Source organism: Osmerus mordax, chromosome 8 (genome assembly GCF_038355195.1).
Source record: "Osmerus mordax isolate fOsmMor3 chromosome 8, fOsmMor3.pri, whole genome shotgun sequence".
NCBI lineage: Eukaryota > Metazoa > Chordata > Actinopteri > Osmeriformes > Osmeridae > Osmerus > Osmerus mordax.
The window spans coordinates 9,647,650-9,669,878 of NC_090057.1; the positions used below are offsets into that span (position 1 = coordinate 9,647,650).

The window sequence follows — 22,229 nt, forward strand, 5'->3', positions numbered from 1 at the left end:
ATGGCATCCTCCACCCTCCAGATCCTCGCCTTCGCCCTGGCGCTGCTGGGTGCCCTCGGCGCCACGGTGGCCACGCTGCTGCCCAACTGGAAGGTGAGCGCCGACGTGGGCACCAACATCATGACGGCCATCTCCCAGATGCAGGGGCTGTGGATGGACTGCACCTGGTTCAGCACGGGCGTGTTCAGCTGCACGCTCAAGTACTCGGTGCTGTCGCTGCCCGCCTACCTGCAGACGGCCAGGACCACCATGGTGCTGTCCTGCATGATGGCTTCCCTGGGCCTCTGCCTCGCTGCCCTGGGGCTCAAATGCACCCGCTGGGGGGGCAGCCACCGTGCCAAAGGACACACGGCGATCACCGCAGGGGGGTGCTTCATCCTGGCTGGCATCCTCTGCCTGGTGCCCGCCTCCTGGTTCACCAACGTGGTCATCACCAGCTTCCTGGACTCCAACGTGCCGGAGAGCAGCAAATATGAGCCTGGAGGGGCGGTGTACGTGACCTTCGTCTCCGCCGGGTTCCTCCTTGCCGGGGGGGTGATCTTTTGTTTGTCGTGTCCCGGGAAAAGAGAGGGGCAGCTGGACTACACTTCGTCCACGGACCCCAATAAACTGCTCCAGCAGCAGCTGCGGCAGGAGCAGCTCCAGCGTGACCAGCTCCAGCGTGACCAGCTCCAGCGCGAGCGACTGCAACGCGAGCAGCAGCAGTGCCGTGAGCAGCAGACGCTCCAGGAGCCGGCGAGCCGAGATCAGCTACACCGGGACAAAGCAGCTCACGAGAAGCTCCAACCAGACGATCTGGACGAGGGAAAGCCTCCGAAGGACCCCCTCCACCACGACCAGGAGCCGCAGTACTACTCCCCTTCAAGAGTTCCTCCCAAAGACGCCAGGGCTGGCTACAGCTTGCAGGACTACGTTTAAGGAACCCTCCCCGACGTTTTCCCTTGTTTTGCGGGGTGAGACTGCGGTGGACTTCAGTTCTGGACGCCTTTTGTGATGGGAGAGAGAAAGAGAGAGTGGGGGAGGAAATATAGAGGGGGGGAAGGCAGAGGAGGGTAATGGCTGTGAGAGCCTTATCTCCCACGTTCATCTGGTCTATCTCATACTGCAGGAGGAGGCTGTAGGGGTATTCTGAAAGCCTTGGAAAAGACTGCTTGCATATCCAGGCGCTTCAGGCAAATGCCTCGTTCGCTGCTGCGGGTGATGAGTAGTAAAGACGAGGGTAGGAGGTGTCACAAACATTGCACAGGCACAGCACGCGTGCTGGAAATCCAGACAAAAGTTCCTTTTAAAAGTAAAAGCTTTTCCATACCAAAGGTTTCAATAGAAAGAAAGTGTTGATCGTCTGCTGCCGATAAAAATAAAAAAATAAACTGAAGTTTGCTTCAAAAGCTTTGGAACTGTCTGTAAGGGAAAATTTAAAAGCCATTCTTCACAAGCGTGTGTCTTTTAGAACCCATTTGCCTGGTGAGATTAAATAGGTCTTACCATCCTCAATCATCTTTCTAAAGCTAACAGACTGATTGATATTCAGTCTACGCATGCTATGTACTGTAGCTTGTTTAATAATGCATTGGAATGCTGCGTAGTTGCTGAAACATAGCTACTAATGCTTGTGCCTAAAATGTGTTTTAATAGGATCTTGCTCAAAGTATTTATAGAGTGAAAATGAATATTGTCAAAATGAACATAGACTGAAACATCCAGTCCATGTTTGGCTGAGAGTCATGAGGGAGTGTTAAGGTCCAGGCTCAGGCTGTCGGAGATAATGACGCTCTTTGCTTTCCCATTATCCTCTCTTCACGGCTGGATGCACACCTCTCATTTACTGCACACGCACACACACTCGTCCTCTCCCTTTCCATCGCTCCTCTCTCTGCAAGGTTGCAAGGGGAAAAGGACTTTGCACCCAATCATCTTTAAGACGTGTGTCCGAATGTCATTGCTAGGGGGTGGGGGGGGGGGGGGGGGGCACGGTGGTGGGGACTATTCTAAGGCCAGTGGTGGGCTGTTCCATCTTGTCCACGGTAAGTCATAGAAGCCTTCAGTGGAACCTGCCTCCAGCCCCTCCCCTGAGGCCTCGGCCCCCCCAACTCCCCCTAAAGTGTTACCTAAACCAGCCTTCACCCTGCCTCATTCTTTATTTCGTCAGAAGAACCGTTCGGACTGGATTGAAAAGGATGTCATGTGAGGTGTTAAAAGTAGGACATTGATCTCAGGCATGAGTAGCTATAGTCTGCTTTGCTGCTCATTTGGTAAAAAGGGACATGGGCACAATACCTCCAGAGACTACAGCTCCTTTACAGCTCGTTTTTTTGGTGTCCCTCATGCTTGCCTCACGTGTCAGCACATATGCTCTCTTTCTCTTATCTGATATTAAAGCAACAAGGGCTCCTTTGAAAAACAACACTGTTCTCTTATCAAGGATGTCTGCAACATACACAAAAGAAATCCTGAAAATTGCTCATGCTTTGCTTTTGCTTGTGCTTTTTTGCTATTCGATGTGCACTTTAGAGGCTTATATTTAGGCTTGTTTTGATCCATTTGACTGGTTTGTTTCATTGCCGTTCAGGTCAGGATTTTAGGTTTTTCTAATCATGTAAAGGCATGAACGTTAATCCACAAGCCATTTAAACCGAAAATAATGTTTTATTTAAGAATGTTTTTGATTGTTTGTCTATGATACACAGCTTCATGGAACAGTTCAGTTGTTCTATAAAGAGTGTGAGGACAGAACAGCATACTACAATGGGGATAGTATATGGGCCACACAGAACTGTAAAAAATCATGTTGACTGCAATACTCTGGTCTCTATGTCTCTCATCATCACAATGTATGTGTGAGTGTGCACAAATGCTACTGTTATCCTACATGTGGCAGCAATGCAAAAACCTGTATGCATCATTAAAGCAAATGTGTGTACTGATCCAAAAAGTGTTGATTCAGTGTCAAAATCAGATATTTGCAGCAGAACCGAAGTGGAACATAAAAACACTTATGCCAAGACTTTCCCAAACAAGTCCAAACACATCGTCTGTTCCTGAACTACATGCACACATTTCTTGTTTTCATGTTGCATGCTTTGTTGTATCCGTGGTTGGACTTGTAACGCTGTTGTTAGACATGACGAACGCCAGAGGGTAGACTTTGCCAGTAGTCAGTGGTGTCCAAATGGAAAATCTGTATCCTCTTACACTGGGTGAAACCAGGCGTCAAATCAGCTCAATGCACACACAGCTGAGCACCCCAACAAAGCACACCCAAACAACATGTCTAGAGTAGATTAACTTCCCCTGCTGCACAGCCTCTAATCAAACAAATGATGTTGGTCTTTGGGTTATTACCATTACTTTCTGTAGTATTTTGGTTAATTCATGCACCAATTAAAATAAGAACCTAATGCCAAGGTGGTTCCATTGTTTGGTTGGGCCTTGTCGATATAGTATTTACTCGCACACCCAAACTAAGTAATATGGTGTCCCCGTCAGAATATGCTTTCACTGTCAGGGAATAAACACTGATTGAGGACTGATCTGAGGACTGATCTGAATTTTGAAAAATAAGAACAAATGCATGAAAAGGTGTTTTAAAAACACTTCCATTTTTACAATGAAGTAATGGCATTTTTACTCATTTTTCTGTATAACAAGATGGTTATCAATAGGCCCTATGAACACAGTATTTAGGGCTGTATGTGTTTTGTCTAAAGGACATAATGAATGTGACTATGACAACATGGCTGGAGTGGGTCACAAAACCTTACAATGAAATGACCTGTGTTGAGTAGACTAGCTGCAATATGCTATAGAACCTAAATCCAATGCTGTATGCGACATTCTCCTCTTTTGCGTTCCCTAGGCTAATTGTGTGTCCAATAGAAGCTGGACTCGCAAGTAACATACTTCTTTAGAATAAGCTGCATTTCATAGTCTGTCTATCTCTCCTGTCGAAGTTCTACCTTTACTTCAGAATCAAGGCAATCTCATAACTAGTCAGGGTTGTCGTGCACAAAGCGTCTCCAAAACAGAGAAACACCCTTGTATATCTCCCGCCAGAAACTCTTCTAGGACATTAGTTTATGATCAAAATATATTTCAAACAACTAGCATCACGGTATATGACGCCCTCTACTGGATGCGTTAAATTATAACAGAACACCAAAACCGTTATTCTTTTGTGAAACCCCCATGGTTAACAGTTGCACTACTGCATGTATGACTTACAGTGTTGTGCTACTTCTTCAAATCAAGGATTTACATGCAGTATAAATTGTGACTGTAAATCAAAATCTAGAAATGCTACAGATGCTGCTCTTCACCAGTCTGGTTGACCTCATTTCTGATGGGGAGCCCACAGCCTGGGGTGCTCCTAGGGTTTCTGGGCCCACTGTCTAATTTGTACTCTGGGCCCCAAAATCTAAATCATACAGGGCCCAGTGGGGTTCCACTGGGCCCTTTGTCTGACCAGGGCCCTTAGAACAGCTCTAATCTTGCCCCCGCTACGGCACCCCTGCTTAGAACACCTGAAGGGCCATCAAGAATCAAACAGTACAAAAGGGTGATTTTATTCACTTTTATTTTCCATTGCACAGTAATTTCTATCTACAGAATGTCTAAATTGTTTGTGGCAGCAGATAAAGTCATAAACATCCATGTGAAATTTGCATAAAACTGTACAAGAAAATTGGCTACAATGAGAAAATACTGCAACCCACTGATAACTGTTAAATTCAGGAGAGAAGATGGCATGTGGCGGACAGACTCCCTCTTGTAGAATGAACATGAATCGTTACCGGGTAAGAACACTGTATACTGCATACTTAGGTGTGTGGACAAGAAACGACTCACTCAACAGACAAGGTTAAATAATATAGAAAATGAAACGAAAAATAACGAGAACTAGAAAGAGAGTACCTCAATCATATACAAGTAGTTTTCCTGAAGTTGTTTTTTTTTTTTTTTTGCTCCGAAGAGGATTAAGCAGGGCTACCTATCCACATCCACACAACAATGCATACCTAACATAGAGAAGGTAACCAGAACCTTTTGTAGGAGTAGTATCACCAATACGGACCACCTGGAACACCCACCAGAGAGGGAGAAAAGGCAGAGAGTTAGATGAAGCGTGTGTGCAAACACTGAACATGCGCCGACTATGACACCACATTCCAGAGGAGGTCAGCTGATGCCTGACGTCTCGTTGCCATGGTTACGAAGCTTTTCTGAACATTTACAGATTGGTTGTTAAAAAAATTACGTATTTGAGACAAGAAGGATATACAGCAAATAATTCAAATTGAACAGCAAAGAAGATTTACAAAAATATATAATAAAAAGATGACACGTGAAGAGAAGATCACACAGTTGAACATTTTCATAACGAACCACTTCCATCAGTATTATCGTGTAAATAGGATGGCTAAGTTCCATTCCAAAACCTTGAACCGATAACTTGCACTCTTGACAGTAGACCTATGTTCTGAAATGTGTCACTGTTGTTTTTCTTCAAACTCGTAAGTCTGTCAGATCAAGGAAGTTAAGTCATCAAGGGCCTAAGAAAAGGATGCAAGTATTCAGAATGGAGTCAAGGCCAGTGATGGATTATTGAGTCGGAATGCACGGTACCCAAAGCCTAGGGATGCACCCTGAGGGACTATAGCACTAAATGGAGTCAGACCGTCATCTATACTGTATTTGAATTAGCACTGCCTTGGAATGCCAAGTTGACTAATGACACGATGGAACAAAAGCTAAAGTAAGTCTTTGGCGTCAGAAAAATATGGCCTCTGTCCTTTTGTGCCACTTGAATTCTCCAAAACTCCCTTTTCTTACTTTCCAGTTGGTCTTAGATTGTCAAACTATGAACCTATGTACAGCTGAACGGTTACAGCCTGGCAGAAGGGGAGAGAGAGAGACAGAGACACACACACACACATATGAACAAATGATATGGGCAACAGAATCAGATAACGGAAGGACAGACAGCTCTGACAAACCAAATGTTTAGCAGCATCTCATGCGCTCCAATAAATAACAGCTTGCTCTCACACACACAGAAATACACAGACACCCACAGAGATCAAATTCATTTTGTTTACGAACAAGTATTGTCAATTAAAAACAATAAAAGTGGTTTTCTCCCAAACGTATGACTTGCGCATGGATGACTGTACATCTGTATATATTTTTTTTTGTCCTGCATATATCAACACACAAATAGGGTTTTATACCCATATGTGTGTATTGTACGTGACTCCAAGGTGATGTGCGCTCCAAGTTCAAAGGTCCTTTTAGGAACTCTTAAAAAACCTAGTAGGTCCATGTCCAAAAACCCTTCAGTAGTACACTGGGTTAGATAGCATTCATACAGACACACTAGCAGACCAAGCCAAACAGTTAGGTGCTGACAATGTTTCAGAATGGAGGGAGAAGGTAGCATTTACATGGAACTGGACCCTCGGGTACTCTAGGAGTCAAGGGTCACACTTCTTAAGATCTTATGATCAAACCTGTGGATCCAGATGTGATGTTTTTTTTTATATTGGCGTTATTTCTGAATGATACAACTATGTCTTTTATATCCATGCCCTCTATTTGTTTCCAGCCCTTTTCTTGAAGGAGAAATGAATGGGATTTAGGACCCAAAGCCACAAAAAATGACATACGTTGGGACGTGACAAAAATTAATTGACACCATTCACTTTTACAACAATAGAAAAATAAAAACTGTTTCCCCCCCAACACACAGAGCAAAATAAACATAAACAAGAGGACTAATAAATAAAAACTGGTATACTGTTTCTAGGTATATGAACTTCCTCTATTGGATGAGTAGGAGAGTCTATAGAGCAAGGAGAAGGAGATCCAGTGTACATCGGAAAGACATTTTCTGTTTTTCACCCAGCAACTCTCTGCATAAAGGAGGCTGTCACTATGACATCACATCCTGTGACTCTGGAAACATAACGTCCCTTCCCTACTCCGAACACACGTGGCCTGTGCGTTGTCCACCTTGTTTTGCACTTTACAGTCGGAAGTGAATACAGCGTTGATCATTTATATAGATTTATGTATATATAATTATGTATATATATATTATTTTTTCCTCTTTTTACATTTTGTTTTTTTTCTCCATAGTTGTTTGTTTATTCAATGTTTTTTTTTTTGTCTTTTTTTTTTTGTCTGTCTGTCTGTAGGCATTCTGGCCCCGGGTTGGTTGGAGCAGAGATGACGGAACAGAACATTTTGGCAAATAAGGATGGCAAAACCCCGGCAATCCAGCCGATTGGCTGCCGCCGAGGGGATAAACAAACAGACCAGACAAACAAAGAGACGAGAACGTAAATAAGGAGCACGCTTTGTTTTCCCCATTTGAGCTTGTTCCTCTTGCCAGGCCACTCCTCAGTATAACCACCTGACTGAGGTAAGTACAGTATACAACATTGTGCTAAGGAGGAGAATCCCACGTGTCCACCAAAGGGAGGGATGGAGGAAGGGAGGGAGGGAGGGAGTGAGGGAAGGAGGGAGGGAGGTAGGGACAGAGGAAGGGGACCCGTCGAGTCTGGATGAAGCAGTGGAATGTGACGGTGGTGTCCTTCCGGGTCGGCTTCCCCCCTCGTCTGCGATCAGAACTGGTACCACTTCTTGTCTTTGCACTTCAGCATCATCTGGGAGGGAAAAGGCAGAGAGACGATGTCACGGAGTTCATCCGCGTGCTCGCTGAAAGCTAGAGCACGAGCTTCTCCGTAGCACCTCAAGTGTTTCTGAACCAGAAACCAGTTTCTGAAACCTTGTACTGTAACAACTCTTATAGAGGGAACAGGTAACAATGGGGGGAAATAATTCTGGAAGACTGTCAGTTAGTGTCTTCTAACCTTTAGAGGTAACACTCAGAGTCCTCAGTCCTCTGGGTCTCTTCTGAGTCTCACTGGTTGTACTAGAGGTTGGCAACCAAGGGGCATTTTTGTTGTGTCTTGTGCCTGTTTGTTCTACCGGTTGCTAGGGACTAAATTGCTGTTCAGGGATGGAGGACTGATGACACACTGTAATAATTAGACCGTCTACAGTTTCAAAGGATCCCATGTCGCACTGGGGGGTTTGTGCAAGTGTTCATGTAAATAAACCCAAGAGTGAAGGTATTATTATGTTTTTAAAAGAAAAACTAAGTGACAGAAAACATACGCCATTCATTGTATTATGGTTGTGTCATGTGTGCCTTCTAATGGTAACAGCTGGTTGAAAGTAAATACTCCACTGAACATGTCATATTTATAGCTGAATGTCATTTAGTTTTTTGGGCGTTTTTGATTCTCTGTCTACTTTCCCTGTAACTCCAGATAGCCTTAACCCTAAACACTGTTTATTCATCAGCATAATGTAGGTTATTTGTAATAGATTACATGGAGTCTTGTTTGAATATCTCCAAAAAGTATATTTTGTCGTCCATTTCTGTTAGAGAATTAGTTAATACTTTCAACAATGTCCATATCGTGCATTACAACCCTTGTTCTTGGTATGAGTTTACTAGTACATATTTTCTGTTTTGGTTAATTTTGCAGAACTCAGTTTTGTGGTCCTGACAGCGCAGGCAGGTTACACACAAATTTTGTTCAACAAAATTATCTTTGGCCTTGTGTTTGGCCTATGTTTTGATGATGAAATTAATCAAATAAATAGGCCTGCTGATAACCACATTAGATAAACTGTTACTCCTGTAGTTTTAGTCTAGAGGTTATGTTATCCATATGTTAGGGTTTATAGGTATAAGTTTAGAGAAAACTTGAGGATTAATTCAAGACATTTCCAAACACATTGAATGTGGACTAAAGATAAAACAGTTGCAGTCTTGGCATTGTATGTTAGGGTTATTGGTCATATTTACAGTACAAATGACAAAAAGTTAATAATAAATCAATACAACTATAAAAGAACTGTATGCAATATGAAGATAAATAGATAATTCATCAGTTAAGTGCCATGGCAATTAGCTGTGCGCACTGCCAAACACACTCTACTACAGCATCAGCGCCCTCTAGTGTCTTCGTGTGATACCTCCAGCTGTACCACAGAGAGAGTGGTGTTCTTACGTCGTGAGCGTGTTTGGAGAAGGAGTCTGCGCTGGTCATCATGGCGGCTGTCCTCTCGTCCAGCTCGCCCAGCTTCTGCCCTCTCTCGTCTAGTGCTATCCTGGCACGCGCCAGGTCGCCCACGATACCGGACGCTGCTCCCTTCATGCCCTCGATGCCTCCCGGCCCGGGGATGTGCTGTGCCAGGCTACGAGACGCCTTGCCCGCCACCGATTCTCCAACTGGCGGCATCGACAGAGAGACAAAGGGGAGGAGAGAGAAGAAGGGAAAGGTGTGGAGAGGTATTAGGAAAGGGAACGAATAGCAGTAGAATGAGAGAAAACGGGGCATGTGACCTGTGTTGACGAGAGCATCAGGTGTGGTAGCCCATGAGAGTGTGTGTTACTCACACAGCTCCTCTCTGTCCAGTGACTGCGCCCCTCCTCCGAACAAGCCCTTGAAGAAGCCTCTGTTGGGAGCTTCAGGTGTTTCTACTGGTGTGAACAACTCCCCCAGCATCTCCTGAAACACACACACGGGTCACTTCCACTGTTTGAGTGTCACACACACATCAGCCCCTGGGAAACACACACCTGCAGGACACAAATGCCGGCTGGCATAGTCTAAACTTGTGTCTCACACACACACGCACGCACCGACAGACACATTCATTCAGTACATGAAAAACACTCATTCTATAACTCTGTACACGAACACACAAACGCACATATACACTTGCACGCACATTCACACACATGCAAAACCTCAACGATGACATGCCATGTTGAGTGTGTTTTTGCGATCATGTAATTGTTGATGTTTTGTGCGTGTGTGTGCTGACCTGCAGGTTCTCGCAGGTGTCCTGGCTGTAGGTGATCCTCTGGATCTCTGTGGGGGAGGTCAGGTACATGGCCTGGCCCAGGTTGGTGTAGCAGAACGTCCTTGCTATCCGCATGTCTGTCAGGGGCAGGTAGTTCACATCCAGCAACGGTCTGAGGCCTGGTATACTGGAGAGGGACAACGGACAGTATGACACACAACATCCTGCAAACACACATCAAAACACTCAGTACAGAGCTCAACAGGCTTTTGGGTTAATCCATGCACACACGCATACTTACAGGCACACACACCCCCTTTAAGACAGACATACACACACTCACACACACTAGAAGACAGACATGTACACTCACAGGCAGAGACACAGACACACACACACACTCACCCTTGAAGACAGACATACACACCCTCACACACAGTAGAAGACAGACATGCACACTTACAGACAGAGACACACACACACACACACACTCACAGACAGATAGACACCCCGGGGTCCTCCCCCCAGGCGGAGGCCCAGATGGAGGCTGTTCTGGGACCTCCTCTGAGGGAAATGAATGAGGTCCACAGGCAGGCAGACAGAACCCCTTCCCTCAGCCTAGCCCAGCTCCAATCATATCGGGTGTGTGTGTGTGTGTGTGCACCTGTCAGCTATGTGCGTGTGTGAGTACTTCTGGCTTTGACTTTGCCAGGAGAGTAACAAAGGCATGCCTGTAATGAGAGAGGTTGAGGACCTTGTCGTGACAGCTGAGAGGACAAGGTAGACATGTTGTGTCTGCCTATGACTGATATCAAAGTCATCTCATCTGCTAACTCACTAGTAGTGTAACAAATGGCAACAGGAATTTTTGTTGTTTTTCAATGAGAAAATCAAACATATTTAGATGTAAATCTACTATGACCAATATTGTTTTTGATGTAGCAGCTGCTTTTATCCAAAGCGACATATGAGAGTGGTGGTGGGGGGGGGGTATTTGAAGCTTCTGGTGAAATAGACCTGAACACAGCTCCGATGTCACCTGCATGTATACGACCAAATAACATAACACCAAATTGCGTCGCGTATGCTGACTGTCCTGTTTTGCATTTCAATACCCTTTGTGCCCTGGGGGGGTGGGGGGGTGGGGGGTGGGATGGGGAGGGGGGGGCCTCACCTGAGGGTCATGATGTGCCCGTTGGCACAGAAGCACGCCAAGCAGATGCCGCTGCCCATCTGCACCACGTCGGCTCGCAGCACGAATGACGTCTCGGTGATGCTGTGCTTGAAGATGCAGTTCTGCGAGGGCAGGACCATGACCTTGGCCTGCTTCTCGGAGCACACCACCGCGTACTGGCTCTCGCTGAGCTCCTGGGACGCCGAGGGCGACACGGACACCGGGCGACGCTTGCGGGCCTTGTCGCGCTCCTCCCCGTCCGCCGGGGCGTTGGGCTCGTACCACGGCTCGAAGGCCGGGGGCAGCATGGACCCTGTGGCGTCCAGGAAGGCCATGCGCTGGATGCTGCCCTTCAGACGCACCAGCGTGCCTGCAGAGACAGGAGAGGGGTTAGTCTGGCACCCACCTTCACATCCATCCATCCATACGTGGAGACATTCATCCATACCTCCACACATCCATCCATCCATTCACTCATCCATATATCCATTCACTTATCCATCCATGTATACATCCATACATACATGCATACATACATTCACTCATCCATACATCCATTCACTCATCCATCCATCTATACATCCATCCATACACTCATCCATCTTTTCATTCAACCATCCCCACCCCGTCCTCCACCCACCGCTTGGTGAGACGATGACGGGCTGTAGTAGCCTCTGCTCTCCAGCGGGGGGCAGATTGAGCGCCACGGCCAGCACGCTGCCCAGGGAGGTGCCCACGTAGAGGCAGGGGGTGACGCCGCTGTCTCCCTTGCGGGCGAAGGTCTCACAGAAGTGGAAGGAGGTGATGGCCTCGCGGGCCTCCTTGTCGATGGAGGTGACGCTGGAGGAGCGCGAGCGGCTGAAGGAGTTGTCCCGGTGGTCTAGAGGGTTGGAACCCCGCGGAGCACATACAGACAGGAGGACAGTGACGAGAAACACAGAGAGAGGTAAAACACCCGCACCAGGGGGATAGAGCGAGAGAGAGACAGAGAGAGACAGACAGAGAGGGAGAGAGACAGAGAGAGACAGAGAGAGAGAGAGAGAGAGAGAGAGAGAGAGAGAGAGAGAGAGAGAGAGAGAGAGAGAGAGAGAGACAGAGAGAGAGAGAGACAGACAGAGAGACAGAGAGAGAGCGAGACAGAGAATCAGAGATACAGAGAGAGAGAGAGAGAGAGAGAGAGAGAGAGAGAGAGAGAGAGAGAGAGAGACAGAGATAGAGACAGAGAGATACAGAGAGAGAGAGAGAGAGAGAGAGAGAGAGAGAGAGAGAGAGAGAGAGAGAGAGAGAGAGAGAGAGAGAGAGAGAGAGAGAGAGAGAGAGAGAGAGAGAGAGAGAGAAAGAGATAGATATGAACACGTACTACACACACAGAAACACCGATCTAGACATTAAGGTGGAGTAGTTGGAACACCAATGTGGTGGTGTGTCACTAGCTTACAGGCAGAACCAGAATGTCAGCAGATCCACCACCCTCTACAGGTTTAACACACCACCGAAACTGTTACACTTTAATGACACCAGCTGTGAAACGGCTGCTTTTTTTAGGGCCACTCGTTTGTTTTTGAGTCAGCAAAAAGGGGTAAGGGAAAACCAATTGAGAGTTTGAGGTTGAAGTACAAGGTTATGGGATGAATACATAAAGAGTTCATAATGCTCATCCCCTGGCACAGTGGGGGCTTTGTTAAACAAAGAACAGACTAGGTTATTGATTTTTCTAAGATCACAATACTCCAATATCAGTACAAACAACACATATGTCTATATACTACAGCAACATCAAATATCAACTGTTAGAATGCCCATCTGTTATAATGGTCCATCTACTGATACAGTATGACGTTAATGTTTGGCACATCCAGATATATCCTGAACCCGAACATTCTCAACTATACTCCATGATGTCTGCTGCAATAGATCCTAGGAAGAAAGACAGACAGGTTGTGTGCTTTTCAGTTGTTGTGTGTGTGTGTGTGTGTGTGTGTGTGTGTGGGGGGGGGGGGGGGGTGGGCTGGGATAACTGGGATGGAAGACCAAAAAACATAAATGAAGACAAAACATTTTGTCTTTATGTGGCACCTAAAAAACAACAAAACAACTTTCAAATTTCACGGAAAGAAACGACAAAAAGACACACAAATAGAAACAGAAAAGAAAAAGTGATAGTAGCCCAGCACATAGAAAGCTTCGTTGTGTGATGAAGGGCAGTAGTTGTTAGCTTAGCTTACAGCACCATTGAATACGTATACCCAAGCACGACAAACAGAGGAGTCCTTTCAGATGGCCTACTTGGGCCACCTACCACCAGGACTATAATACCAAAGAATATTATGTATTTAGTATCTCATAATCTCCCTTTATATAATCCCTATACTCAAAAGGATTCTAGGATTGACTAAAATGCCCTACTATGAATACTCTTCTACTACTTGTGTTACTGAAGGCCTATGTCATTGCTTCTTTTAAGACTAGCAGTAAGGCCCTAAATCCTGCTTCCTTTTGCATGTAGGGTGTTTTACACTCCCCTCAGACTTTCTTAATGAAACCTCTTGATTTGATGGAGTCCTTGATGGTTATTAGGTGTGTAGGAAAAAAATACATATACAAATAAAAAAATAAAAAAATGAAAAGGTAATATTATTCGTAAACACGCAGTCAAGGCTTACCCAAGTCTGGCTTTAGCTCAGTAGGCAAGCTTAATTTCCGTGACATCTTTGCTGGAAAAAAGAGAACATCCCTCTTTACAAACACACATCTACGCTAACACAAGATGCCATGCAAAGCTATCACTTGGGCTAGGGTTGTGCTCAGAAGTATGATATACTGAACATGGACAATTAAGACACAAGCTTTTCATTATTTGTTGGGGATGGCTTCATTGGCTATAAGGGAGGCAAAATGCTTGGCAAAGAAGAAAGCACTGCATTAGGGTTTCAGAAAGACCAGTGTGAATCACAGATGCATGCTGGGACAGACCAAACAAGGAAATAAGGTGTTGTCGCACAATGCCCTGGAAGAGAGAATCGTTGAGACACAAAACAGGACAGTCATTCAGAGACCTCCGTGCCAGAGGAGCATGCACAAAGGACAAAGAGGAAACAGGAAGTAGGAAACAGGAAGTGAGCAGGATGGATATAGACAGAGGAAAGACAATACAAGGCAACATTGCCAGCTCCTGTGCTTTTTTGTCCTTATTTTGTATTGACAACGTCCTTGTGGGATATGTATAAAATGTGATAGGATCTAAGAAGAAAAAAAAAGATTTCGTTCAAAACAGCAACTGATAATTAGGGTAGGTGTTTTCTTTAAATCGATGAGGTAGAGTATGTTTGTGTTTTGAGAGAAGACTATTCTCTTAGCGGTGCTTCGGATTCTGCTCTGTAATAACAACCAGAGCTCCCAAACCTCTCTCAGTGTTTGACACACACACAGAAGAGAAGGCACAGTCGTACAAGTGTGGGGTGGGGTGTACAGGTAGACCGCTGTGATGTCTTAAATACAGACGGACAGCCAATTGAGTGACTCCGACAATGGGACACACGTGCTACGCATATGTAGCATGCAATGAAGGCCCACGGTGTTCCCTCCATATGGGTCTGAGGGAGTATGCATCTTACACAGTTTTGTTCTAGACCACACAGTGAACCAGAGACACTGTGGTGACTATGACAAGGACGACAGAGACAATATTGCTAGAACAAAACCAACGATGACACCTTATCTAGTACGGTGCTAGCCTGCCCAGACTACTCCAGCTTGAAGTCTTTGGCCACTCTTACCTCCTCTACCACCTCCATTGTAGAATTGCTGATGGTTTGACGTCAACACTTTTGGGGGGGAAAGTAAAATAAACGTGGGGTTAGAAAACATCCTGGCACTTTGGTTTGTTACCATAAATGGAGACTGCACACTTTGTGTTATAACCTGATTGTGGTTTCTCTGCATGTTGCACATATTATAATCCCATCAAAAACAGATCCTCAAAGACAATACTGTAAATTGGTGTTGGCTTGGCTCGAAACTTTTGATATTTTCCATGTAGTCTAGTGTGTAGAATCAGTTTCTTGCCCAAATAAAACCATTCTTTCTTGTGTAGCTGAAATGAATAATGTAGGCCCTCCTGATGCCCTGGACCTCACTCTAGCGACACCAGACGTGAGTCTGTGTGTCTGTCGCGCCTGGAAACAGACTAGAGACTCGTTTTCTGTCTGACCTTTAAAGCAAGTCCTTATGTTAGCCTGGCTGTTGAGACAACATGAAGGTGCTAGGTAATGAGAGGGGACGAGGCTGTCCTCATGAGAATGAAGACTTGACAATGAAGAGTCTTCTAGAAGAAAGAGAGGAGCCAGGCTGTCAGGGCTACGGGCTGAAATGGACTAAACGTGTGTTTTATTCTTCTGTGGATGAGGATATATGCGTGTGTGTGTTTGGTATTCAGCACGGACAAATCATGAAATGAAATCTAAAACAGCTGGCTCAGTCAGTGTACAGTCCGATGAAAAACTGACAAAGTCCTAAACATTATGCCTATCTTGGCAAAGTCCAGAATCATGGAGGGGCCTTTCAAATGTATTGAATTATTAGAGGTGTCTGAAACTTCTCAAGGCTGTAATAATCCCTCTTGTAAACTAATATCTAATTTGGTGAGAATTAATATATAGTCTCTGTCTTGCACACAGGTCAATGGGCTTATTGACTTATTCAGTACATTTTATGACCCTATGCTGTATCTTCGTTTAGAATTACAGTCTCTTCCCTTCCACAGTTAACAGCTAATATTTCAACCTGGGAAGACACTAAAACGACCTAGAACAACTGCCAAATTCAGGTCCTTTGAAGCAAGGGAGCAAGGGAGAAATAGGCCTTTTCTCATTTGAAAACTAAACCTGTCAAAAGTATCATACAGTATAAGACAGACCCAGAATCAAGGTGTAATAACACAACAACAAAAAACAGTATTGCAAGACACTTCCTGTTATAAAAAAAATAAAACTTCAATTTGAGTGACATTCCGCATATTAATAAGACACAGCAGCTCCACAAACATCACATGTACCTCATGCATTGTCACAAAAACAAATCACTCCAATCAATGCAACACTAATATATTAGTAGTTATTATGGACGCAAAACAAAATGAGTCTTGGAGCCCCAAATCCAAACCAATGGAACTGAACCCATGTGTTGGTGAGCAGTGTGAAGAGCAGGTTGTCTGTGGGACAGGTTACCTGAGGTGGGGGACTTGCAGCGATCTTCTGAAGTGGCGGAGCCCTCGTTGATGTCACACAGACCTGCAGACAAAGTACAGAAAAGTTACTGCCAGGCACGTTCGAACCAGGGCAAACTCGAAGTAACTCTCTGAAGATATAACCCTAGACGTGTTTGCCTTTTCAGCTTTGTGAGGTTGGATACTTCCAAATAAGTGCTCTATAGCACTGGAAACAGCTAAAACAATAGTTATCTTAGTATCTGAGTAGTTAATTCAGTAGAATTTTATTTGGGAACACTTTTTACAGGTTCCACTCTGGTTCTCGATGGTTCCTGAACTGTCTCAATGCCTGGGTTCTGCAGAGAAGAAGAACTGCAGCTCCAGCTAGAGGGGCAATTACTGCTCACACAACCCACTCTGTGACAGGTGCCAGCCCCCTGCCAAACAATCAATGACACCAGATGCTACACACACACATGCACACACATCTCATTTATCCATCAAGCTGTTGCGTAGCCACAGTAGTTATACTGTCACTGCAGAGTGGTATTGGAGCCGCCGGAGGTGCAGTGACATCACCAAACAGCAGGTGGCAGTATGATATTACCAGAAGTCCAGCCGCTCGACTGAACGTTGATATGATCCCACCGTGCTGCAGTGGAACAGTGTGTGGGAGGGAGGGATGGGCATCTGTGTGTGTGTGTAGCGTGTCAAGGTGTGTCTGTGTGTGGAGGGAAAATATGAATAAATAAAGGGAAACGCCGCAATCCTAAATGACATCAGCAGTCTGGGAGAGTGGACGGGCAGCAGAGTCGCTAGGTCTCATCACGTCTTTGGAAGCCAACGTCGTCCAAATGGCCTCATCCAGACAGCGCCTACAGCTACCACCACAGCCTGACCAACTAATGTGCCGTCCAAATACCCAGACGCTCTAACCCCATGTGACACAACTAACCACACGACAAGCACCAATCTCTTCGGTAGAGAGAGAGAGAGAGAGACAGAGAGAGATACAGATACGGAGGGAGACAGAAAAGAGAGAGAGCGGGAGGCGGAGTGTGCGTTGAGGTGGTACCTCCGGAGGGCTGGCGTGTCTTGCGGGGCGAGCGGGGCTGTCTCTGGTAGGGGTCGTTGGATCCGTACAGCTCCACCGTGCCCAGGTTCAACAGGACACTCCTCTGGAGGTAGTCCACCACCGCTAGGCCACTACTGTTACCAAACACCACACTGGGGGAGAGAGACGGCACGAGGAAGAGAGAGGCCGAGGCAGAGAGAGTGGGAGATAGAAAGGAAAACAAAAAGGAAAGAAAGAAAACAACAGAAAGAGAGAGAGAGAGAGAGAGTGAGCGAGCGAGAAAGAAATAAGAGTGAATTGAGAAATCGATGGCGAAAATGAGAAAACATGATATTAGGTTTGGGCTTGCAGATGAATAGTTAAAACCAAAAAGCAGCAGTGGTCTACAGAATTTGCCTTTAGACATAGATTGTGTCGATATGGCTCGATTCCAACCCAGCTCTGTGCTGTGAGGGAAATCACATCAAACAACACGTGAAGTTCACAAGGAAGCTCATCTCAGAAATACAAATCGTACCTGTAACCCATCCTTGGACGTCTTAAACAAGGCCACACGGTGTGCATGAGTGCATGTGTACTTACAGGCCGTACGAGGAGTTGACAGCCAGGCTGGTGATAGGCTGGGGGGGCTCTCCCCCGGCCCCCACCAGCTGGATCACCAGCTCCACCTGGTACCCAGGAGACTGCTTCAGGGGGGTGCTGCGCACTCTGGGGGAGGCAGGGAGGCAGGAGTGGAGACAGAGATGGATTTATTTCGACATGAACACAGTTGATGACCAGTGTTGGCAGATACAATGTCACTGTTTCTATGTGTGTGTGTGTGTGTGTGTTCTATTGTGGCATCATGTGTGTGTTTATCAGCTCTTACTTGAGGCAGGGCACGTTGTCCCGCCCGCCGTCAGAGTTGTTGCTGCTGGTGGAGGGGTGTGTGGGCGGGCCGGATGTCTGGGGGCTGGGCGACGCCCCTGGGGTGGGCAGGGCCGGAGCCTGGTCCCCCCCTCCCTCGGGGGACTCCATGTCATTGAGCTCATACTGCAGACGCACCTCCATCAGCTGGAGACCACACACACACACACACACACACACACACACACACGCATAATGACATGCCAAACATAAAGACATTTACACACATAAATCGCAAACACAGGCACACAAATATAAATAAATAAACAAAATATATAAACAAAACACACCAACACACGGCAGATAATAAAGGATTCAGTCAAAGTGAAATCAACTTGGTGATGAAGCTCCGTATTGACACTGTTCTCATTTGATCAAAAGTGAGCTTTTCTCCAACCCTCAACTCAACTAAACCCTCCAAGAGAATTCTCTAGACATTCATTGTGTGTGTGTCTGTGTGTGTGTGTGTAGATGTGGGGGAGTTTTGAGGGTCAAGCAGGTCCTCCAAAGCTGAGATATCCCAGAGTTCTTTCCAAGTCCCCCTTTAGGCTACTTGACTGCAACCTCCTCCCACCCACACAAACACACACACACACGCACACACACACACACGCACACACACACACACACACACACACACACACACACACTAAACCAATGAGCGGCGTGCTTGCAGGGCTTATAACAGTGCATGCTGGGAGTCTCATTAGAGCTATGGGGCTTGTTGAAGGACTGTGTATGTGTGTGTACAGTGTATGTGTGTAGTAATTGTTGCACTCTACATCAGGTTAAAGGTGACTATTATTATGCAGAGTGGGCTTCTCTCCAAACTGTTCCTCTACTGTAGGTACATACACACAACCCGGCTCTCCACCCTGGTCTGACACCTCTCTGCCCCTCCTCTTTCTCTCTCTCTCTCTCACACACACACACACACACACACACACAGACAGAAACATTCACATTGTCACAAAGGCATTAGCTACCCATCATTATGTGCATTTCACAAACTCGCATCACTTTCCTCCTCCTCATCCTCCTCCCCCTCCTCCTCCTCCTCCTACTTCTCTTTCTCCAGTAATGTTCAGCACGGGCTGGATGGACTGTTTATCTCTCCTGTCTGTTGCCATGGAACCCATAATGTGTGTCTTTTTTATTTCCTGTGCAGATTCATGTAACGAGGCTTGGCTTCTGTGTTTGTGTCTCGAGTGTGCGTGTAGTTGAGTGCCTGAGATGTTTGTGTGTGTGTGTGATTCTGTCTGTTAAGTCATGTGTGCGTGAGTCGGTTTGTGTGTCTGTGCGCGTGTAAGTTTGTGAGCGTGTAAGTTTGTGTGTGTGTGTGTGTGAGTGTGGTGAGCAGGGTCAGTGCTGTCAGGCTGTCTACAGTGAGAAAACAGTGAACAGCAGAGCTCCCCTAATGAGACAACAGAACACCCATAGTGTTTGTCTATGAAGGGCTAAATATAGCTCTGCAGCCTAGCTGCATCCATGCTATACAGCCTTATGGAACACAGTCGCTGGTATTGTTTTGCAGAAAAGTTTGAAGAAAAGTATGGCTTCTGCCAGCTGTGTGGTGCGTATAGGAGGACAGACATCATAGAGGACAGGATGCACATGCCTTAACTTCTTTCTTTTTCTGTCACACACACGTCCCATGAATAAACCACATCACAATCCCCCCGTGTCACACACACACACACACACTCACATACTGACCTGTACCACCTCGGTGGTGATCTCTAGTTTGCTAAAGCGGTAGATGATGACATTAGAGGACACTCCGGCTACACACAGCATCCTGCTCTCCGGGCACCAGGACATGATCTGGATGGCGAACGGGTCCTCGTTCTCGATGTCCGCCACCGGCTTGTCCTCCTTGGTCCGGCTCTTCTCAAACACCTTGGCTGTCTTTAGCTTGTAGAGCACCTGGAGCATGACTGGGCAGACGGCACAGGGCTCAGTCGCACACCGAAGGTAACAGGGCTAGGCCGGGGGGATTGGGAAACGGATCGGCAATTTAGGCTCGGACAGAGCGCTTCGTTCGGAAGGGACGTGACACTTACTTGCAGAAGCGTCCCAAAACTTCACGGTTCCATCAGCATGGCTGAGAGAGAGGGAGAGGAGGAAGGGAGGGAGGAAAAACAAAGTGAGACAGAACACCATGTATTAGCAACCGATTGTATTGTACAGCCTATTCAATAGCCAGAGGGCTGACCACTTGATTGGACTATCTGACATGACAGGGAATAGAGACAGGCCTCATAGTCTGTGCATTAATTATACCAGACGCAAAGCCTTCTGGGATTTCCCCAGTGTGAGACCAGCTTGGCACCCTTCAACCTGTCTTTTTCAGCTTGAAAGTACAGGAAGAGAGATACTTTACAGGGTGTGTGTCAGGGGAGGAGAGAGAGCAGAGAGAGACATAGAGAGACCGAGGGAGAGAGATAGAGAGAAGGAGACTGAGAGAGGGAGAGAGAGACTGAGAGAGAGACTGAGAGAGAGACTGAGAGAGAGAGAGAGAGAGAGAGAGATAGAGAGAGAGAGAGAGAGAGAGACAGAAAGAAAAAGGGAGACAGAGAGAGATGGACGTGAGCAGCATGCTAATTCATGGGTGTCTAGAGTGAGTGCGTACAGGCCCTCCTGGTGCCAAACTCATGCCTCAATGTCACTTTGGAAATGCAAAGTATTTAAAAGAAACTCTTCTTTCTCAAAGTCTTTACACTTAAAGGCACAAAGAAGGAAAGAAATGGCCAGAAACAAAATGGCAGACGCTCCCTGTAGACAGGGATTCTGTCCAATCAGTGGAGTATCTAGTTTTTTTAATGTCTTTGACATTTTCAAATGTCGTTAGCAAACACTGACAACGAGATGTGATGGGAAAAGGCTATTGAACCTCAATGAACACGTACACGAGGGAATTGCACAGGCGTCACAAACTGACACGGTATCCTGAACTGAAAACTGAGTGGATGGACAAGAGTGGCTGGAAAAAGGCCATGTGACGCATCTTTGACGATTACATTCCTTGTGGAGCCTCATGTCATGAACTTCATGAAGATCATGAAGACTTTTCATGTTTCTCAAGTTCTACGCGCAACTCTTCATGGTCCATGTATGCTATGTATATCTGGGTTATCTCGTTTTTAGTTTTTCTAGATTCCTTGCTGAAAAAGGTGGACCGGAGTCTGCAGGAAGCTATCTCTTACCCAGTAATGATGATCTCTGGGTAGCTCTGCGTTCCCAGACCCCAGTTTCCTCCACTGATTGGCCACTCCTGAGGAGGGGGGGAGAAGGTGAGAGAGAGAGGAAGAGATCGAGAGATAGAGCGAGAAAGAGAGAGAGAGAGAGAGAGAGAGAGAGAGAGAGAGAGAGAGAGAGAGGGAGAGAGCGGGGGAGGAAGAAAGAGAGTGTTAGAAAGAGGGAGAGAGAGAAAGATAGGGAAAGGGAGAGAAAGAGAAGAGAAAAAAACACAGGAAAAGACTGCAGGTGAGCTATACGTTGGGTCAACAGGTTTGCATCAGGTGCGTCATGTGTCTGAGAGATGGAGGGGAGGAACCTGGAGGGAGTTGACACACACACTCAAAGAAAACTATGACTAATCCTGACGTGACGTGTGTGTGTGTGTACATCCATCCGTCCATCTGCCTTCCCGCCCGGCAGTGCGTCCAAGTGTGTGTGTGTGGTCTGGTAGCTTTGAGTGCAGTAACACATCCTAAAGGTCACCAGCATGACTCAACCACGATCTTTCGGTGAGAAGACATTCCCTCAGCCTGCTAATGTTGCAAGTTACCTAACCAGCCGGAGCAGCAAGCTGGCTCCGAGCCGGCTGACATGTTCAGCAGCACCCTTGTAGGCAGGCACAGGGGAGAGAGGACAACGTGAGGGGAACTAGACGAGAGGAGGACAGGGAACTTGGAAGATAATGAATTCAAATCGAACCTCAATAGAATGTGGGTTCGGTGTCGACCAGGGGGGAGGACCAATAC

At 46.3% G+C, this 22,229-nt stretch overlaps 2 protein-coding genes across 3 annotated transcripts in view; one reads left to right on the top strand and one right to left on the bottom strand.

Moving 5' to 3' along the window:
• On the top strand, positions 1–918 carry LOC136948002 (claudin-20). Of its 2 annotated transcripts, XM_067242253.1 has the most exons (2): positions 1–709; positions 770–918. In XM_067242253.1, the coding sequence occupies exons 1-2, from the start codon at positions 1–3 to the stop codon at positions 916–918; spliced, it is 858 nt and encodes a 285-aa protein (XP_067098354.1). The 2 variants fall into 2 exon arrangements, with proteins under 2 accessions (XP_067098354.1, XP_067098353.1); XM_067242252.1 differs by having other exon boundaries at positions 1–918.
• Positions 919–4,564: 3,646 nt separating this feature from the next.
• The window catches only part of LOC136947623 (syntaxin-binding protein 5-like), a 45,942-nt gene continuing 28,277 nt past the window's right edge, over positions 4,565–22,229 (bottom strand). Inside the window, exons 8-20 of the mRNA XM_067241751.1 lie at positions 21,450–21,517; positions 20,307–20,347; positions 19,960–20,180; positions 18,206–18,390; positions 17,920–18,045; positions 17,338–17,489; positions 16,282–16,344; positions 11,697–11,936; positions 11,057–11,426; positions 9,904–10,069; positions 9,473–9,584; positions 9,084–9,304; positions 4,565–7,664 (exon numbers count right to left, since the gene is read on the bottom strand). Coding sequence (XP_067097852.1) covers positions 7,623–7,664; positions 9,084–9,304; positions 9,473–9,584; positions 9,904–10,069; positions 11,057–11,426; positions 11,697–11,936; positions 16,282–16,344; positions 17,338–17,489; positions 17,920–18,045; positions 18,206–18,390; positions 19,960–20,180; positions 20,307–20,347; positions 21,450–21,517 — 2,007 coding nt within the window. The 3' untranslated portion in view covers positions 4,565–7,622. The remainder of the gene's footprint in view (positions 7,665–9,083; positions 9,305–9,472; positions 9,585–9,903; positions 10,070–11,056; positions 11,427–11,696; positions 11,937–16,281; positions 16,345–17,337; positions 17,490–17,919; positions 18,046–18,205; positions 18,391–19,959; positions 20,181–20,306; positions 20,348–21,449; positions 21,518–22,229) is intronic.